The sequence below is a fragment of the Cardiocondyla obscurior genome, linkage group LG15 (assembly GCF_019399895.1).
Source record: "Cardiocondyla obscurior isolate alpha-2009 linkage group LG15, Cobs3.1, whole genome shotgun sequence".
Classification (NCBI taxonomy): domain Eukaryota; kingdom Metazoa; phylum Arthropoda; class Insecta; order Hymenoptera; family Formicidae; genus Cardiocondyla; species Cardiocondyla obscurior.
In genome coordinates, this window is record NC_091878.1 from 840,998 (window position 1) to 862,050 (window position 21,053).

Consider the following 21,053-nt stretch of genomic DNA (forward strand, 5'->3'; position numbering starts at 1 on the left):
TTTTAAAGATAGATAAGATTTATATTTACCGCGTTTGCCGATACTTCTCTAAAGTAATCTAGAACAACTAATTAACCTGGTTGATGCTAATCGTAGGATTAAGTTGCGCATTGTCGCGAGCTATTGTTGTCAGAAGTAACGAGTGATATTTAATTGTACGATAGGAAATTGCCTCCTTTTTCGCGGTCAACGGTGCGACGGGCTGGAAGGAGGGCCGTCCCGAGTCGCCGGAAATGAGAAACGGCGTTACATCACACGCCACCGCCACCATAAGCACGTGTTTGGCGATCGCGCGCGTCAACGAGCGCTTCCTCGTGTCTCACGGAAAGCCAGCCGGCCGAAAAAGACGATACTCGTGACGTCATCTAATTCTAACGAGGTAAGAGATAGATCGTACGCGCGTCGCCTGCGTTTTCGAAGCACGCAAAACGAGCCGGAATTCGCGAAAGGAACATCGGAGGCGTCGGGTCGCAGGAGACGCTACTGGCTGTTTTTTCCCCTCTTCCTCTCCGCCGCACCGGACATGTGTATACGTGGACTCTTCGAATCGCGACACGCGGTTCGTGACGGTCGCGTATCGAAGCTTATCAAATGCCCGGAGTGTCCTAACGTTTACTTGCCGTAAGGAGCGCTTGCAGCGAATTCAGAATTGTCCGTCACGCGTCAAGGGTTTTTAAACGAAAGGCGCGATGTGAGCAAAAGTTGGAAATTGTCGATTATTGACTACGTTTTATCAAAAATGTAATAACGCCAGGAATTATTCGAGCAACAGTTTTGTAACTCTTACCTGCGCTGTTATTATACGAATTTATTTAATGTTGACTTTAATTTTTTTTTCCCGTCGTGCTTTACTTCGTTTAGATTTTTTAATGATTAATTTTTTTACGCTGAACAGCTACTTTCGGTGCGAATAATTCTGCGATATTAGCGGAGTCTTATTTCCTATAAAATTGCAGTTTAAAATGCGTACGGATTGTTATCCAATTCACAAAGGCTTCTGTACAATTTTATCGCAGCTTACATTTTTTTTTTTAGTTTTTTTTTTTTTTTTAGTTTTAGCTACGTTTGTCGAAAGCGCGGGCCACATGATTGGCAAGAATTTCGAATGAATCCGATTTATTTCGAACGTTTTATCCGTCAGGATTTCTTTGGTCGATGACGAGATGGAAAAAAACGGCGGTAAAAATTCACGCGTGCATCTTCTAAAGAGGCGAGATCTCTCACGAAAGACTTGTACAGCACGGTGCAACACGCCCTTGACCTACCTTATCGTTTCTCGTTGCGCGCGGGTGGCACGCTTTAAACAATTGCGCGTATAAGGGCATGCAATTTCACCCACGTGTGACCGTGACGAGTCTCCCACACATTAGGAAAAATATAAGAAAAAAAAAAAAGAACCGCAAAGTCGCACGAACAACAACTGTTAAAAGAATCGACGACTCGGCGCATCTTTTCGCAAAATAATTTTTGTACTCGTCGTTTACAATATTGCATTAATTAATTATTAAACGTATCGGTAAATGAAATCGCACATTAATTTTGTGCCGAGTGAGTAGAGGGACTTTAAGCGATTTAAGTTTGCAGAGCTTCGGGGCATTCGAATTTAAATTAGTTTCCTGCGCCGGAATTAGTATACGTACGCGTATGCAAACGTATGCACACTTTTAATCTCCGATATATTTCACGTATTCCATATGCACGGACGGTCGAGGTACACGTATGCAAAACTTATCGACTGCCTGGAAATCGCCGGGACATGTGCATGGCCGCATTCACGTACACGATTCGAGGGAGAGAAAGAGAGAGAGAGAAGAAGAAGAAGAAGAGAAAAAAAAAAAAGAAACAGAGGCAGATAAGGCCACGATTGCATGGCGCTTGGATCACGTTTGAGTCAGGCCAGGCCTTCGTTTCCAAACCCGCGCGTTCCGGCCGCCACCGGATATTGGTCAATCCCGGGCTTTTATTTTTTTTTTTTTTTTCCTCTCTTTTATCCCGCGCACCATTCCGCTTATGTGGGTGCCGGGCGCGGCGGCGATCAGCTGTGATCCCGAGCGGCGAGGCAGACGCGATAGAAGCACGAAAAATAGATAATCACGACGATAGATTAAGTACCCCGTGAATTACGCGCGCCACGCGTGGCTTGTCGCAACACGATGGCCGTCTTGCGAGAGCAATCCCGAGAGTTCGTCGCGTGATTCGCGCGGCGGTTATCGCCCGACGTTTCGACAGCACCGGACCACCGTTTCGGCATTATCGCGAAGTGTCCCTCAAACGGATTAATAAAAAGTCCGCGTCGCGAACTTGTCGAAGATGCGCCGTATGAAGTACGCGAACGATCGGGATATTTCCACTGCAATCCAGATTCGCCGCGAAGGGAAGTTTATCTCGCGACATTTTTATTTCCGTCCGCAATTATGTCACCGATCCGGCCGCCGAGTGGATCGAAGCCTACTCGCAGTTTTGCAATTTTTTAAAGAGGGGAAACAGATGGAAAAAAAAAAAATACTACACAGCACGCAATCGCTAAATCCGGTCGGCTTGTATTTTAATTTCCTGCCAAATTCTTTGAGGAAAAAAAAAAAGAGCGCCGGGAACCCGTTATCAAAGTCGTTGCGAGCGGCTCGTGTGTCGATCATCAATTACGATTTTCGCAACGAGAGCTAAATGTGGATTAGTCGATCGATAAGGCGCCGTAACGCTTAATCTACCCGATTTGGCGAACCTGACCTACGACGGGAACGAGGGAGTCAAGGGACCCCGAATCCCCTTTGTCTCCTTCAAGTGATAAAAAAAAAACCTGCAGTTCTTCCGCAGGAATTTACGATACAAATATAACGATTACCTGACCACGGTGCGATATCGTCTTGCGTTCGAGACACGGGCCGAAATTATCGTCGGGCAACAATCCACAGAACTGGTTCTGAATTCTTTTTTTTTTTTTTTTCTTCCTTTTTTCTCTCCGAGCTGGGTGACGACACTGTGGTATCTTTTACCGTGCGCTGCCAGTATTTCTAATGAGATTTTAAAACATACCGCGATCTTACGATATACTTGCTGTCACTCGCGCGGATATTTCGTCATCCAACATCGACGGTTCATTGATTAGCTGCCTGTATTATCAGACAAAATTCATTCGGAAATGTAGTTTGCTCTTGACAAACAGCCTCGCAATTAAAATGTGTCCTTTTTTTTTGCGATTAAGCGGGTATCTGAATTTATTTCTGCTCGATTCGGCAGTTTGATTGCACATCGTGACCGTGCACGAAAATGTTTTAAACTTAAGGAATATTCGCCTCTTTTTTAGGGTCTTAACGAGTTTCCTGATTAATACGATTTTAATAATACGAAATTATCGGCCGAGAATGCTAATTAAGTCAACGATACTTTTGAAATAAATTTAAACAACTTAATTTCATATTTAATTGGAAATAAAGGAGACTAGTTATTATTAGACACACCGGCGAAATAGCCCTCTTAATTATTAATTATGTCTTCACGCGCCCAGACGATTTCCGGTGCGCCATGGGTTCTGAATATATTAGCCTTCTTAATATAGATCCTCGATCGACGATCGTGGGCGTGCGAACGTTCAAAGATTCGGCTTCGGAGATGACTCACTTTCTTTGTCTCGTACGCGAAGTCGTGTGCTCAAGCTGCGTTAAAATTTGGCGAACAAGTAAAGGGCCGCCGTTCTTTTCTCCATTAATTGAGTTTAAGCGCTAGCGCTAATGCTTTTACTGGATTTTTATTACTCAACGTCAAATACGCCAGTTTGAAACTTTGCTCAAGTTGTGCAAGTTACCGTTGCTACATATGGAGTTGAACGTGCCGCTAAAAAAGTTTTCGGTAATGAGCAAACGAGGCAAATGAGGCAGCGGATGTCATTATCGCGTACACGCGTGCCATACCGCGATACTTAAACGATTCGGTCAGTAGTTATTTATGTGTCGTGACTACGAATAAGTTAGTCATCGAGAAATATGCGGAATCCTGCTCACCGATTAGAAGACAATGAAGGAGATTGGCGAAGGAATGCAATGATCCCTTCGTCCGTCTCGCACTTGTTGCGTCATTGTTATGGACTGAACGGAACGTCCCTTGTTAATCGATAGTTTTAATTCCTCTAAATGACGAAGTCGTTGGATCGAATCAAGAAAACGGTGATTAAGAAAGAAGAATTTCGGAAATACGAGGACCTAACTTGAGAATATTAATCAATATCTTTTGACAATGTTATTTTAAATCATACTTTTCGAAGATCGGAACCTTGAAATCTAAAATTTATTAGACATTGAATTTAACCCGCGACAAAAATACTTGTAAATGTAAAAAAAAAAAAATAAACAAATTTTTCAAAGACAAAACTAGTTTTTATCTCCACGACTGATGAAGCCACGAAAGAGATATCTTTTTCGACGATTTTTTTTTTAGCTCTTGCATAGCGTGTAACTGATTAAACACAGATAACTATATCTTATATTGTGACATTTTATTATTTTTATCACATATTTCGAAAATTATCCTCCGTCGATCTTTCCCAATCATCGGTTTTTTAATAGCAAGATTAATTTTGCCGAAAAGGGAACGAAAGGACACTATTTCTCATTAAATTACATCATTTCGCGTAAACAAGACGTAAATGCGTAAGCACGTGATGAAACGATGCAAATGTCATATTATTAATATAAATACAAGTTTCGCGAAGATGTCACGTTCATTGCGAGACATCCATCAAAAGTTCATCTACTGATGCAATTATAAAAGAAAAGAAATTTCTTTCACTCCAGAAAGGAAAAGAAATTACGCGATAAGCTCAATTGTTTCGACGTAATGTGCAATAGTATGTGTAACATAACAAATAATGAAAGAGACGATGATCTGCCTTTTAAAATTTCTTATCGCTTTCAAACATTCGTTGGTTAATTTATCAATTCGTTATTCACATTAAAATTATAAAAAAAACCCCCCCCCATTTTTTTTTATATTTGCAATAAAATTCATTCACTCGAATGTCGCTATCTGATAAAAAAATTATTTCATATTGTTAGGAAATTATTATGTTAACCCACTTACTTGACTTGCTTAAGTCGAGCGTTTTATTTCACCTCATACGCTGTTCACCGCAAAGTACATGCGTGCGAAGCAGACTTTTTTGTCGTAATCTCGTCGCTTAATCGGGAAGGTGCGTTGCAGCGATTGAAGCTTTTCCGTGCAAGCACTTGCCTTTTGACGAATCGCGCATGCCCCGTCACGCTGTCTTCATAATATATTGCACGATTTAAAGTAACTTTCTACTACGGCATAGTCCAGCGACTCCGTGATGTGCAATAAACAGTCGGGGGAATGCAATCGCGCAAAATTGTCCCATTTCACGTTGCTGCTCGCGAAACTATCGTTTCGCCAAGAAACCGGATGTCGATAATCACGGACGATTATTACTCATCGCTTCTTGTGTACGGTTTAACTGGCCGATGATTAGTTTAGCTATTTCCTCGAAGCCATACAATTATCAGCAGTTTAAGCAACGTATCCTCTTTACCGTATGATCGATCGCTATTTAACATGATGCGAGAACACGTGGAAAGTACATTAAGAAGATTAACTTAAGTAGACGTTGCAAACATATTTATGTTAATATAACTTTTTTTTTTTCTTTTCGTCCTTTTTCGGGATTAAAAACGAAAGTTTGATGAGACTTTAATGTATTAAAAAATACGTTGACGAAGAAGAATCAAATAACAACGGTTGTATTTTGCCGAGTCGCTCAATTTTGTGAGGAATCACCGTAATAACTATTGCTGCGACAGAACAAACGCGAATGCACATATGTATGACGAGGGACTGTTATCTGTCCCCGATATGGAGCTCCTTATGCCGCCGCAAACATGACTGTCGGAACCGAAATGCGGAAGTCGCGGCCCACCGGCGCAAAACTACGCACTACTTCCTCTGATAAAGTAGTCTTCTATCTTCGCTTATTATTTAGACGGCGAGTTCAAAAAGCTGACGAGTCATTTACCGGCATGGAATTTAGCATTTGATTAATTTCAAAGGTTCGACGATCTAAAAGTATGACACGTAAAGGTGTATTTTTTTTTTTAATATTTTTAATAGACATTTATAATGAAATAAACCTAAACGACGGTTCCAATGCGACGAAACTTTTCATACAATGGCAAATTCAACGTAGCATTATAAAAACTTCGACCGTAAGAACGATGAAAATCGACACGCTCTTTTTCTGAGGAACAAAATTATACGTGAAAAAGATAAAGCGAGATCTATCGAGTTCTCTCTGTGCGCACGCTTTTGTAAAACGTAACAAAGCTAGGTATTACGATTGCCGAGATCTCAAGATCTCGGGTGCTACGGCCTCCGTCCAAGTACGGACTACGGCGACGTGGAGATTGCGAAATCCGACAATGAAGGTAACGTTCATTCACCGTGATACCTACTCCGCCAGCTTTCTTGCGAAGGACACGTCGATATAACGAATTGACCTTCACGGAAGCCCTGTCCTCCATAAAGTACGTTGATTTCTTTTGATACGCTTGACTCCAATTAAGGTTTACGAAAGACACGCTCGGTAAAAATTGCAGTTGATACGATACGTTCTTTACGACTATAAATATGATAAATATTATAAATTGAAAGTTTAATTCGATCACGTTACTTTTCCGAACAATACGTAATTAGATAAGTAAAAATTTACTGTCTCTAAACTTTTTTTTTTTTCTTTTAATTCTCCAAATATCTTTGCTTAATACGGGACTTTATTTTATTATATTATTTAAGAAAAGAGGCAGGTTCGTTTAAAACTTCCGACGTTTCGTTGCCAATATAACTTAATAATACGCTGACACGCGTGCGTTACGCGAACGTGAGTTCGCGTAATGGAATCTGGCGGGTTTATGTAAAAATCCAAACTCGACGCCGACTCGGCATTTTGCGTCGTACACCTTGTACAATTGAGCCGGACATTTCGTTCCTGTGCGACGAATAACGAGCTAGCCTTGCGTGGAACGTGCGTCGCGTGCGATTTGCGAAACGCAAATCCCCGCGGTGCACAAGACTGTCTGCCTACGCGCCGCTCTTTTGCAGGAATACCGGTCTCAAGTCCGGGATGAGGAACCGGCGAAAAATTCTCGAACCGGTTCGCCGGCTGTTTCATTTTACGCCTCGGATGTTTCGAGATAGGAAAGAGAGAAAAAAAAAAAAAAAGAGACTGAGAGAAAGAGAGGAGGAGAAAAATTCGCTTAGAAGCGGATGAAGCGCTCTGCTCTTCGTCCTGCGAATCGAGACGGTCTCGAGGAAGTCGCCGGCGAGAGAGGATGTTATGGATCCTCCTACGCAGAGCGCGCGCGGAAACGACATAATGGAAGGAAATGTTGTAGAAGGAAGATAAACGAGCTACGGAGGAGAAGCACCGACTTGACGCGCTCGCTTCAACTCGTTCTCTAAATCGAAAGCTTGTCGTACGAAAAAAAAAAAAAAAAAATTACCGCGTGAAAAGTAGGTGATACAATTTCAGTGACGCGACGCTATTGACAGAGTTTAATTTAATTAAACCTGTCGTAATTACTATAACGGGCTCTTGCGTTAAGGTAATTAGAATCAATTAAATCCGATGTGTTAATCGCGCAGCGAAATCTCTCGTTAACGTTACTAACGCCAGACGTTGCAATTTTTCTCACGCAATTTCGCGCCGGTATCGTCATCGCTATCGCCCGTAACAAAGATATCACTTCTTGTTATTTTATTTAATAAAATTTATACGTTTCTTTCCGCGAGATTGCAGCGGGTTTTAGTCGAAGTGACGAAAAAAATCTGTCGGATTTCCCTCTTGAGAGCATTCTTTCACGTCCGGCCCGCGGCAGCTGTCTGGCGAAAATAACACGAGGAAACATGGGCATTACGACGGCGCACAGGATACGCATATCCTTTTCCAGATCTGGCTTGTGAAAAAGTTTGTACCTGACCGCGTGGCGACCCGCTGCGACCCGGGCGGCCCATTATTGCTCGTCCGCACAAATATTCGGCCGGTTAATTCCAGGACGCACAAAGCGCAAGTGACGAAAGTAAATGGGAAAGCGCAGGATGCGGTTAATAAAACGGGAGACGAGTATAGATATATTATTTTCGTTGCGGTTATCATATCTAATTTTTTTTTTTTTTTTGTCCTATTAAAAATCGCGTCATTACGAACAGCATTAACGTCGAAGTAAATACAAGAAGGGAGATCGATCAAGGGGTAAAATGCAGGCGATTATATCGGATACAAATAAGAAAAAATAAAATCGATTTATTTTTATATTCGCAAGTGACTCATATAATCGCGGGTGATGATCGAGAAACCTCCCAGATCGATAACTTTGCGATAATTTGTAACGAAAAATTTCTAATTGCGTGGGTGCCAGGTATTTAACGGACTTTGGATCCGCATTCTTTCAATCGAAACGGTGAAAGGCGAGAATTTATCGAATATGTATACGCGAACTAATGTTCTCCCTTGATTGAAATGAAAGTGAGTGATCGGCCGTCTGTGTGTGACATTAACTAAATCTAATTAATGCAAATTGTGCCGGGCAGCGCGATACGAGGCTTGGTCACCACAAAGTATGTACGTAAATAACGCGGGCGTTGTGGCAACGTTAGCGTTCCTCAAGATTAAGTATGTGCCCGATTTTGTAACAATTTTATGTTAAAGGTCTTGTTTTGCCTTACCGTGTTACACAAAGAGTCGTAATTTTCCTCGTTCGGTGAAATATATTCCCGGCAACGTCGAAAAAATTCCGTCTTCTCCTCGCGTTGTTCCGCGCGCGAAAATCAACTCGAAACGAGACTAATTTTTTTTCGCTAATTAATAATGTAAAATAATCGCGGAGCCTAAGACTGCACGAAGAAACGAAACGGACTGTACGTCGAAAACGCTCGTGTTCATTCCGAGGAATTGAGACTGACAATGAGAAGTTTGATGACTGCGATATTTCGTTTCATAGAATGACGCGTACCTAATGCATCAGCGCGCGATGACCTCAACGGCAGCGCTATGATTTCCAGCCTCGAAAAAAGACGAAAAAATAGAATGACGTACCGAAATGAGAATGACGTATCCCTTTGTGGTATCAGATACGCGCGATAAGATTCATGGTAGAAGTGTAGGCGTCACGCGGCGCGATATATACCCGTTTACGTGAACAAACGCACGTATCGGCGCGTTGTGCACGCATAACGTGACACGGTTGCGTCAGCGTACAGATGCATACATATACATATGAAATTGTAAAAATTAACGCCGGCTCGTGATCCGCGAGGAAAGGTACACTTCTTAACGAGCATTAATCAATGGCGCTGATTTGCACAATAAGTTCGAAGGCGAGAAAGAAGTCAGCTGATAAGCTGTTGGCAAGAAGCGCGGAGACGCGTGTCTTTATCTTTCCTTCTCTTTTTCTCGCCGCAACTGTTCGATCGACGTCAAAGCGAGGGGCCCATCGAGACGCGAGTGTGCGTGGCGGTCACGAAAATATGTGAAATATTCAGGAATTAATTGGAGACCTCTGACGCGTGCATAATTTTCTCGGCGTCGCTTCTCTTTCTTCCGATGCAAATCCCTCTGACGTGCCGCGTGGATTATTTGCATGGCGCGGAGCTCCTCTCATTCGCGCCTCGGCTTGCGTCACTTTTGGACCGCGTGTCCACGCGCGGCGAAGCAACGAGAACTGTTAACGCAACGCGGCCGCACATTCCGCGAGCACGCGGCGTACACGCGCGACACATTAGCGAAAACGCGACTCGCGTAACGCGACAGCAATCGTCTTTATCCTTCCGGACAGGTTTACACGCGTTATCGAATGCATAAGCGGGCGAATTTTTCTCCGAAAGAAAAAGAACAAAACAAGGCCGTTAATCAATGTAAATTAATGTAATTGCGAATTTTAGACAAGATTTTTGGAAATTCTGTTGTTTTTTTTTGCACATTGACGTAAATGCTTAAATTATATTATGCAATAAGGAGCTCCGTTGCAGAAACAGACAACTGTATTTCCATATATTTTTTTTTTTCTTTATTTATCGCGTTTAAAAGCGTGTATATACTTAGCGAGCACCGAACGATTGAGAACATTCGTCGGTGATGTGGGTTGTTGATGTGTTATTTTTATAGTAATTGATTTGTTTGCGAATGTTGGCGCTTCCTATTTGTTCGTCAAATAAATACATATCTTAACGCAATTGATTCGTTTTTCTCCTATTGAAGGGGGTTTAAAATTTGATTTTTTTATCGACATCTCAAGATAAAGATTTGATATGAAAAATAATGAAGCGGCGATAAACGGTAGATCTTTTTAGTTAAACTTCCGTTAGAAGCCTCACCATTCAGATTTGTCATATACGTACTATGATATCAGAAACGAAGAAATACCGCGATAAACTACGCTCTTATAAAAGTATTTAATCTACAGAAATTCAGGTTAAGACCTCGAAGGAAGGTCTTTGCTTGTGAATGTTCGATCGAGTCGATATTTTTCGAGAAGAAAAATTATCCAAAAAGAAGTAACTTACAAAAATAAGTTGTCGAATGATAATTGCTAACCGAATAAAATAGAGAGAGAAAAAAAAATATCAGATCAACGTAATGTCGAAAGGGTCGTTAAGCGTGAGATCGTTTTTCACATTTTTGAGCGAATAAGTCGCCTTGTGAGATAAATTCGACCGAATCCCGACAGGTAGGTACAAAGAGCCGAACTTGACATCGTTCGAGGTTTTCTTCGGCCGCAGTCTCGTGCATAATCATAAATCTCCGTCGCGACACTTATCCTTGCTTGGATGACCCAGTTGTAACGTTTCAAATCCCTCGAAGCCCCGAACGTACCGTTCGAGGATTTATCGAGAATAACTGACGAAGGCCGACGAACAAGATCCCGCCGATACGATTGCGATCGACACACTCTGTTAGCGCGATCAGAAAAAAATCGATTCCAGAAACGTTTTTCTATTCCGCGAGAACAATGGCTCCGTCGAACTTATCTTCTCCGCGCCATCGAGGAAAAACGATAAAAGTAACGTGCAAGAGAGACCGCTTTAATTTTAAAACGCAGCCTATCTCTAAAGGCTTCGCCAAACATTTTTATCACGATAATGAGGATAAATCCTTGAGCTAACGAATGCGTAAAAGAAACACGCGATCAAACGCGCGAATCAAGTCGCGTTATGTCGGCCTTTTCCAATGAGAATGTTCTCTAATTTTTGGTCCTTACGCAAAACGTCTTTCGGAACGTAAAAAATGGGACACCTGTTCAATTAAACGTTTCGAAGACCCTGGACAATTATATATACCTACGTATATATGTAACATTTAATAAGTACGATGCTCATTTGCGCTATGATACAATTTTCTTTTATTTTTTTTTTCCTTCTAGAAGATAACGAAATACCGTATCACAGCTGTAACAATAAGTATCCTCAAACGCGGAGATCTGTTTACATGGTGTCTCGCAGAAAAACATCGGCAATCATAACTGAGACTAATGTATGTAAGTAACAGCTTAGAAACCTTGAATCTCAAGTGCGAGAGTGTCAACTACGGCGCCGTCGACTGCGACGCTTTATCAACGCCGTTGAAGAATTGCGTCGAATTACAGCGGGAGAGATAAGCGACGAAAGACCTGCAGAAGCGTTTTCGCACGTTCCCCGAACAAAAGCGGGAACGGTGAACGGAGCGTCGGCCGATTGATGATACCGACGAGCGACAAAAATAGAGGAAACCGGCTGAGCAAACGGATTTCGACGATACGCCGCAATGAATTGGAATTCTTAAGGCCGCGTCCCGGAAGTTGCGTCATCCGCTATACGATCTGCTTCCGGTATCGCGCGCTTGCAAACGTTCGCGCAAACAAATTCCAGGGAGATGTCTAAACGTTTTCTAGAAAGTCCTCCGGGCAGCGTCGGTTCAGTGAATTGCTTTACAATTGGACCGCATTAAATTTCCGTTTCCGCGGCCGCGTTTAAACCTCGCCGAAACCAGTCTGCCTCCCGCAATACAAGGTGCGATTACAACGAAAGACACCGTTGCGTAATATTTTACATAGCGATAAGAAGCGTTGAAAGTGCAAAACAGGTCACGTTAATAAAAAGGAAAAGAAAAAAAAAAAAAAAACCCCGAGTCGTCAGAAAATCTGAAGTCGCTTTAGCGAAATATTCAATGTCACACTAAGATGTTAATCGACATTGCGAAATTTTATTACGTAAAATGATAAACCACTATCCTCGACGTTTTCGGTGAAACGTAAACAGGAAGGCAGATAATGTACGCGTTTTCTTTGTGTGGTGTAACGCACTAGAGATAAAGTCGCTCTGCAAAGATGCAGCGCTTATCACTTTCTTGTTATTCGGAATTTTTTTATGTATATATATAAAAAAAAATTAATAAGAATTGTTGTAAATAACAAGGTATAAGTCATTCTGGAAGAGAAGTGAGTCTTGAATACTTGCGTATATCTACGAATTCGGATTTTGACGACTTTGATATCTTTTTTTTTTTTTTTATCGGAACGGCCTTCTGCGATAATCTGAAGAGCAACAAGTATTTCAAACCGCGAGAACTCGAAGGATATTTTTCTCGAGTAGAACGGCGGCGGGATTAAGTCGTTCCCGCGATTAATTTCACGTTCGATCCATCGCGTGGAGGCTCGAGGGACGCACGTGGCAGCGATCGGCTCTCTCGAAGTAATACCGATGCTTTTCGAATGTAATGACCCGTACCCGCCCGCTGATTCTTTCCGACGTGGTTTGCACACGGATGCGCCTTTGTCGTTGAATATTCTTGTTTGTAACACGGGATCAACACGGGACATGAAAATCCGGAAAAAGCGGATTTACTGCGAATGGGGCGCGGAAAAAGCCGTCGAATGAATGCGCCGGATGCACGCGGAACGGATCGCTTTACGACCGACTTCCGGGGTATATTTTGCTTTACCTGCTCTCGCTCCTTGAAGGAACAAGTTTCGTTCAATGCTACGATTTCCAATGCGAGAAAGGATCGTGGGGGGAAAAAAAAGGACCGTGCAGCTGTCTCTTCCCTTCGCACCATTGATCAGTTCCCATCGCGCTCGGCGCCACCCTTACCCTTTTTTTTTCATCCTTTCGCAGCGTTTTCCTACTACCTCGTCGGATTAACCCGTCGACGAATATACGTTATCGAACAACCGTGATTGGGACATCTAGTGTCCAGCGGACATTAACCTGAGTATCCGTCATTGCGATGTATGTTATCTCCGAAATAGCGGACTCTTTGTCATCGATACGCGTTGTTAAATCCCTATTTATAATCCTTTCGAGAGTTAAGTTTGCATTCGCCGAAAGGGAAATGGGCATCTGTCCACGGTCGCGTTTCGGCTGTTTCGAAACGAGGGTAGAGAGAAAATTCGTATGTTCAGAAATTTGAGAATACCAAGTCTTTTGCGGGCCGATAATGACACAAAAATCACGCGTCAAAAGGAAGCTCATTTTACACCTTCGTGCACGGGGGCCGTGTCACGGGATTTTTACGCGCGTTGCCCAAGATGATGGCTTGTTACGACAGAGAATGCCCCTCGGGCGTTCCATTTCGAGATCGAAGACCATGTTAATTTCAGATGACTAATCGCGACCGCGTCATTTATGTGGCACGTGTGACGACACACACGTGAGTTCATTGTCCCGTGGGACGATTTACCAAAACGCTTCGCGTTTCGAAAGAGCGCGGCAACCGGCATTCATCTCGCGTGCACGAGCATCGGCAACGCAAATTTTATTTCGCACATCCGTCGCGAAACTTTGTTATTCTAAACGGCATTATTTTATTTTATTTTTTTTTATTAAACGTCGAATGCGTTAACTGGTTAATTCCATGATGCAAAGATTTGATTTTTTTAAATACTAGAATAAATTATGTGCACACTTCGCGTGCGATATTTTTCCAAAGATCCTAATTCGTGCGCGTTATTATAATTGTAACAGTAATCTATGGTCGACGACGTGTTATGGGTTTAAGAGATTTGATTATAAACGACGAAAAAAAAGTCATGCGACTTACCAATCTGCATGAGCTTCAGCGGAGTTGATGAGTTCTGCCGGTGACTGTAACATACATAGAAAAATATCAATGTAGACATGTAAATTTGTTTTAATAAAATTAATAAAAATAAAATAATAGTTTTTATTTAATAAAGGTTTTATGCAAAAAAATTTATGCTCACCTAAGAGTTGCTCCGCCGATGCAGGATGCCCGTCCCGGGCCTGCTCCTCCTCTCAGTTGGGTCGTGTCGAGTCATCCCTCCGCGCACAAGTCACCCGCGAACACCCCGACCGTGATTTTATGCGCGTTTCATGTTCGGCACTCGCGTTTTAAAGGAAATCGTATTTCAAAAAGATCCGCCCGAATACTATACGAAACTCGCGGAACGACCGACGAACCGACTGTGGTTCGTATTATTGTTAATACCGGCGGTAACGGCACTTTCGATGACGGCGGTGAATGCAGCTGCGTTAATCTGTAACAAAAAGAAATATATAATTTAATCATAGAGATGCCACAAATACTTAATTGACAAAATGAAATTTTCCACTACGACAAGCTACTAGTTTTGCGTATCAGAAGAGTGATTCTTACCCTTGAGGTTGCTCCGTTGATAGACGATGCCTTTCCGAGGCCTCCTCCTCCTCCTCTCAGGATATCAGACCTCCTTATTGAAGTGTCTAACTTCCTTTGAGAGACTCCGACCTTCGTCCTCGCGCTGCGTCACCTGCAACAAAATCCCGGACAATTAATTAAAATTATCTGTATAACACTTCGCCTCAGAGAATCATGATCGTATATGTAAGGATATAACTTACTTATACGGACAACGTGGTTGTTGCGTATGTGCGTAGCGGCGGCTCTAGCACGTGCGACTCGCTCGACCTCTGGAGAAGGACAGAGAGTGGGAGAAGCTCGCGCGCGGCACGTACGCTGCTCACCCCTTTCCCTTCCCCTCAGCCCCGGCTATCTGTCCGTCTCTCTCTCTCTCTCTCTATCTCTTTTTCTAACGTCTATGCAATTCGTACTGTACGAATACTGTACGGTATCCATTCTGTAACAAAAAGAAATATATATAATTTAATAAACGGTAACCATAGAATCAATAAAATCAGCTAATTCATTTGTCACCCACCGATTTTATTAATATAGATAGACACTGCGGTTCACAGGATGAGGCGGCGATACACGACGATAAACCGCTTCGATATCCGTCTCGAAAACCGATGCTCTCTTCTCGTAGCCGGCGTATCCTCTCGTCCGTAATGGAATGAATCACTAGGCCCTTTGGCGAGCTCGCGATCAGGCGATCCATGGAGCCCTGCAATTAATCGGTTGCGCTAGGGTTAAATAGGAATAATGAATTTTTTTTCAATGAAGTATCTCCTTTCTCCCGCTTTTCTATTTTTTAATAATATGAATGGCGAGTCGGCCGCGATGCCGCAGAGATCGAGAGAAACGTCGGGACTTCTCCGAGGTGCTTTTTTTTTTTTTCAAGCAGCGTGCACACGGTCTGACGCCCGCAAATGAGGCCATATTAACGCCAATGTCACACTGATGCAATTCACGCGCCAGATGCATACAGGCAGGTCACGGTATTTGCCGCAATCGGCGATAGGGACACGTTCATTATCACGCGCGCAAGAAATCCCGTCGGCTAAGTCGCAATCCGTATGCACAAGTCCGGAATTGCTCGGCTAATTACCGCCGGGCCGCAATCGAGCGGCGCTAATTGGGCAAAGCGTTATATCCTTCGCACAGCCGCGCGACGAGTGCCGGCTAACGTCGGCATAGAACGAACGATTGCGCAAGGGCATGCAATTTCTTCGCGACTCGGGGGGAGTGTCGCGTGGAGCAACGCGGGCTGTACCACCGTGTTCTCACGGTATTGAAAATGCCGCTGACGAGATGCCGAAGAGATGAGTTTCGTGAGCTACGCGCGCGGAGCAATTAGGTAACGACCGGCGCGTGATTACGAGCGCGTAAAACATCAATCGCGCACGTTCGCCGTGGCCCCCGGGACCCCCGATTTGGTAACCCCCGCAATATGTAGACACCGCGGAAGGATTTGGCAATGGGAACGCGGCGAGAAATCGGAGGACCGCCCGCTGCGGCGCGCGGGATACTCATTGTTCGCCAAAACCTTTGGTGAACAGCCCGACGGCGGGTTCGTCGGTACCCTCATTCTATTTTTTTAATTCCGTTCTTCCTGCGACTCTACGAAGCTATTTTTTTTTTAGCCCGACGATTTTCCGGACGGGCGAGGTGTGACGAATTTACCCTTGTCCTCCTTCGACGTTGCGAAAGAACGGAATCGGAGATAAAGGTGGTAATGATGCGCGAGTTTCGGCGTCGGTGCGTGAAATCTTTTTTTTTCTTTTTCAAGAAAAATAATTGACGGGACACTCCCCGTAGGTTACTTTATGTAACTACATGACATTTACGCGTTTCATTGGCCTTGACATATAAAAATTGTTTCGTAAAAAAGCGTCTTAATTATCTACGGTTCTATCTAACGTCAACGGTTTAATTGTTTCTTCGCGGAACGTTCGCTTTTACAAGAGTGTCTCCCGTTGCAGCTTCCAACTTTCGGTATGGAATATTTACGATCGTGCAACTTGTATTCACAATCCGCGGATGTCTTTTCATGTCCTCGTTTAACTTGGGGAATGCCTTCGCAATGACGACTGCTTTTATCGTCTTTTAATTACCCAACGGCAACCGAATCGTTTACAGCGAAAATAATTTATCGATAATTTTTCACGCTCCACCGTCTAGCGATCGAAGGCTACGATTATTTGGGTCGCAGACTTTAAAACTTACCGTTCGGTCCTTCCGCTCTTGGTAGATCCCCCTGACCTTCTCTTGCGGCCACTTTTGTCTCTCTCTCTCTCTCTCTCTTTTCCTCTCTTTGTCTCTCCGCCTTCATAATGGTCTTCCCGTCTCTGCCGTTCGCCGGTGTCGTCATTGTGTCACCGCCGCCGTACACGTACTATTGCAGTATCACACGCAACATTGTACACTGCTCTCTGTCACACCTAACCGAATTGAGAAATGAAACTGAGTTGAGTAATTCATTCTATATGAAATCAAATACCCGGTTTTCGAAATCAAGAATTTTGTCTCGAAACGTTCGCCTGCTTCACACACAGAGGTGAACTCTCGTCGCAGTTAATAATTCTCAATAATAAAATATGTATATGAATATTATATTTATATTAAATTAATAAATCGTATTAATTGACTTGCAGCATTTCTGTTTGTTTTTTTTTGTTTTCAGATTTTGCCGTGAAATAAGCAAGAATGAAGGAGAGCGGCGCCGACGAGCGCAAAAGCGACGAGAGAACGGATCCGGGCGCGATCAGGCACGGGAACTTCATGAATTATTACCAATTTCATCCTGCGGAAGAGCGCGTGCGGCAACTTCCGCGTGGCGTGTGGCAGCGGCAACGAGTCGCCCATCCGGCCCGGAAATACGCGGGTCTAGACGTCGGCTGTAACGCCGGGGTAAGAACAGCGGCGGCACATCTGTCGGGAACGCGTCTGCTTGGGATAACTCCGGCCTTCGTGATTCGAAACTGCAAACGTCCGCGTCTAATTTCGGCTCGAAGTTATCTCCCCATTCCGGGCCTTTCGAAGCCGCACGCCAGGCATCCACTTCCGGAATTCTGCGTCCTTTGTCCTTGTCAAAAATTTCCCGCGTTTGTTGGCACGTCTCTCTCTCTATCTCTGAAGCCGACACGGTTTTTCTATTCATATACGAAATGTCATGCAACTGCCGTGTTTCCTCTTAGCTGGATATTTCCTCTCCTAGCTTGGATAACTCAATGCCTGGAGCGCCTATTGAGAAAACATGACAAACGTGCAATTAACTCGACTACTCCAACATTTCTAGAACTTGAATTTTTTTTTTCTTTTTTTTATTGAGAAATATAAATCGGACACGTTTAATTTTGATAAATTCAGCATGCAGTTTTGCAGTTTCTCAGTTGTTAATATGTTAAATGTCAACCTTTTCTTTGCGCGCGTTTCCAATTAACTCGTGTTTTTACTTTATTTCGCAATTTTAAATTAAGTATTTAAATTTATTAATACTAAAAGACGTCGGAATAACGATACTTTGCAGAAAATCGATTACAGACTCATTTCCGATACAGCGCGCGGCCAAAAAAAAAGGTTGTTTGTACAATGTGTTTTGCAGGATCTCACGTACGTGCTGCGGGACTTCCTCGAGGAGGCTATGTCGCAAGATCGGCCCGAGGTCTCTTTAATCGGCGTGGATCTCGACCCGGTCCTGATTGAGAAAGCGCGCGAGCGCAATCCGCGGCCGGAACGCTTGACCTTCGAGTGTCTGGACTTTTTGTCGGAGGACTGCGACGGGATGCTGCGACGATATCTGGCGAAGCTCGACAAAGCGCGATTCGACGTGGTGTTCTGCTTCTCGATCACCATGTGGATCCATTTGAACCACGGCGACGGCGGCCTGGAGGAATTTTTACGGCGCGCCTGCGAGCTAGCGGACATGATCGTCGTCGAGCCGCAGTCCTGGCGATGCTACAGGAACGCGTCGAGGAGGCTGCGACGAGCGAAGCTCGGCGACTTTCCGCTGCTGAAGGAGCTGAAATACACAAGCGACCCGATGAAGCACATAGAGGACATCTTGAGAGGCCCGTGCGGCTTTCGAAGAGTCACCGTCACCGCGGGCAACGAATGGGGACGCATGCTTTTAATTTACGAAAGGAAACCGGAGGAGTAAAAGATCATCGGTCCATATGTATAATTCAGATCGTAAATACTTCGGCGCGCGAAACCGTAATACCCTCGATGTACGTCGTTCGTAAATAATTATACATCGCAATTGTGCAAGTAGGTAACGCGAAGAAAAGATCGTAGGTTAATTTTATATAAAAAGTACAAAAAAATTAAACAGTATTACTTTCAACTTGTGGACGATGTGGATGGATATGTACATGGTGCTGTCATCTTTGTGCGGAAGTAACGTGGAGGAATAAAATCGATGCGGTAAAATTAAGTCAGAGCTTCGAATTTTCAAGATTCTGAAATGGATGTTCGTAAGTGCACGGAATGTTATAGAACAATGTTGCTCGTAACCATGGTAACGATAGTAAAATAATTTCACGACAGATGGTGACACTTTCCGGCATTTGTAATTTTACTTATACTATACCGTGCAATCTAATAGTTTATGAGAGATTGTAGTACTTATTTGTTCACGTCTAAAGTATTTTATTAATTATTTTTATGCTAAAAAGAAAAGAAAAAAATTATTTTCTACATTGCCGTTTCATGATAACTGGCTAGAATTCGATCTCTGTGAATATAAATTATGATAATCTCAATTTACAGCTTATGAATGTTAAATGATTGTAAAGTTTTTTTAATTTTTCTTTCGAAAAGATAATTAACAAAGATATTAATTTTTTTTTTATTGATACTTACGAGGTTAGGTAATATGTCACGCAACGAGCGTCTTCGCTCACGCTGCGTACCTCATCGGAAAATAGGCCCGTTTTCCATACATTTATCAACAATTTTTATTCTTATTTATCTTAAACTAGAACCTGGACTCTAGTTGTCTCTTTATATTTAATTGTGGAAACTTGTTGTTCTTTTTTCTTTTTTGTTTTTTTAATCTAAGATTACCAAAAATATAATGACCACCGACGTGGTAGAAATCTTGAAGGAGCCGAGAATGATAAAAATATGTGCTCCAATGGTTAGATATAGCAAGTGAGTGAAAACATTATTTTCGAGAGACGCATCGTATCTATCATAATTATTTTTTGCTTCTTCCTACAGGTTACAGTTCAGAACACTAGTGAGACGTTATGGATGCGACATATGTTTCACACCCATGATTTTAGCGAACTCGTTTGTGCAGTCTCCAAAAGCTCGGCATAATGAATTTACCACTCACAAAGAAGATCAGCCCCTGATTGTTCAATTTGCAGCAAAGACTGTAAATGATTTTGTTGATGCTTCAGAGATGGTTGCACCGTAAGTTTATCATAAATTTTACTAGAATTATAGCATGTTCTTATTTTTAAAATGTATTTTATATATTTTTATTATTAGATACTGCAATGGTGTAGACCTGAACTGTGGCTGCCCACAACGTTGGGCTATCCAAGATGGATATGGGGCCGGTTTATTAAAAAAGCCAGAGCTTGTTAAAGACTTAATATATCAAGTCAGAAATCGTGTTTCAAGACCATTCACAGTTTCTGCAAAAATACGCTTGTTAAAAGATATACGTCAGACCATAGAATTGTGCCAGACTCTGGAGAAAGCCGGCGCCTCGTTTTTAACAATTCATGCAAGGACTCCTGAGATGCGTAATGAACCGATCGATTTGGAGAGCCTCAAACTTCTTAGAGATCGCTTACAATTGCCTCTTGTAGCGAATGGTGATGCAAAAAGCTTGGAAAGCGCACAATCCTTATTTACTGAGTCTAGATGCGAGGCAGTAATGTCGGCCAGAGGTATTTTGACTAACCCAGCGTTATTCTCAGGACATTCCACTACCCCACTCACTTGCGTTCAAGATTGGCTCGACATTTCGTCCACTATACCAGCTGAATTTCAATGCTTCCACCATCACCTGGTATTTATGTTGGAAAAAATCTTGCCGAAAAAAGATCGAGTATTGTTCAACAGTCTGCAAGATAAATCATCGGTACTGAACTTTTTAGAAAATTATTACAACATAAAACCAAACGTGTCAAATGCAATAGAATTGACTAAGTGTAATTTTAATACCTCACACGTACGGTGTAAGAAGAAGTATAATAACTGCTGGGAGGACGACTCGTCCACCGATTTTCTACGATCTATGTTCAATGCGAATTCGTAAAGTTCGAGCCAAGTCACTTTTTGCAAATGTTTCACGTCTTGTCGCATAATAAACTTCATAAAAATCCCGCTCTGTACGTCCATGTTATTTAATTCCTCGTAGATCACTACAGGGGGCAGTAAAATG

The 21,053-nt window shown here is 42.8% G+C and overlaps 3 protein-coding genes across 5 annotated transcripts in view; 2 read left to right on the top strand and 1 right to left on the bottom strand.

The window, feature by feature from the left end:
* The window catches only part of Trbl (tribbles pseudokinase 2), a 33,995-nt gene extending 18,238 nt beyond the window's left edge, over positions 1–15,757 (bottom strand). Inside the window, exons 1-5 of one of the 3 annotated variants that reach the window (XM_070666587.1) lie at positions 15,189–15,757; positions 14,872–15,107; positions 14,648–14,780; positions 14,235–14,528; positions 14,072–14,115 (exon numbers count right to left, since the gene is read on the bottom strand). The gene's annotated coding sequence lies outside the window, so the exon portion shown is untranslated. Of the gene's footprint in view, positions 1–14,071; positions 14,116–14,234; positions 14,529–14,647; positions 15,132–15,188 lie in introns of those variants that run through there. The other 2 variants (XM_070666589.1, XM_070666588.1) reach the window with 2 other exon arrangements.
* On the top strand, positions 141–18,870 carry LOC139108374 (probable RNA methyltransferase CG11342). The gene is made up of 3 exons (XM_070666595.1): positions 141–379; positions 17,334–17,560; positions 18,255–18,870. The coding sequence occupies exons 2-3, from the start codon at positions 17,357–17,359 to the stop codon at positions 18,807–18,809; spliced, it is 759 nt and encodes a 252-aa protein (XP_070522696.1). The 5' UTR covers positions 141–379; positions 17,334–17,356; the 3' UTR covers positions 18,810–18,870.
* A 658-nt stretch (positions 18,871–19,528) lies between these two features.
* On the top strand, positions 19,529–21,003 carry LOC139108370 (tRNA-dihydrouridine(20a/20b) synthase [NAD(P)+]-like). The gene is made up of 3 exons (XM_070666591.1): positions 19,529–19,804; positions 19,874–20,071; positions 20,150–21,003. Exons 1-3 carry the CDS (start codon positions 19,728–19,730, stop codon positions 20,925–20,927), a joined length of 1,053 nt encoding a protein of 350 aa, XP_070522692.1. The 5' UTR covers positions 19,529–19,727; the 3' UTR covers positions 20,928–21,003.
* Positions 21,004–21,053: the final 50 nt, after the last annotated feature.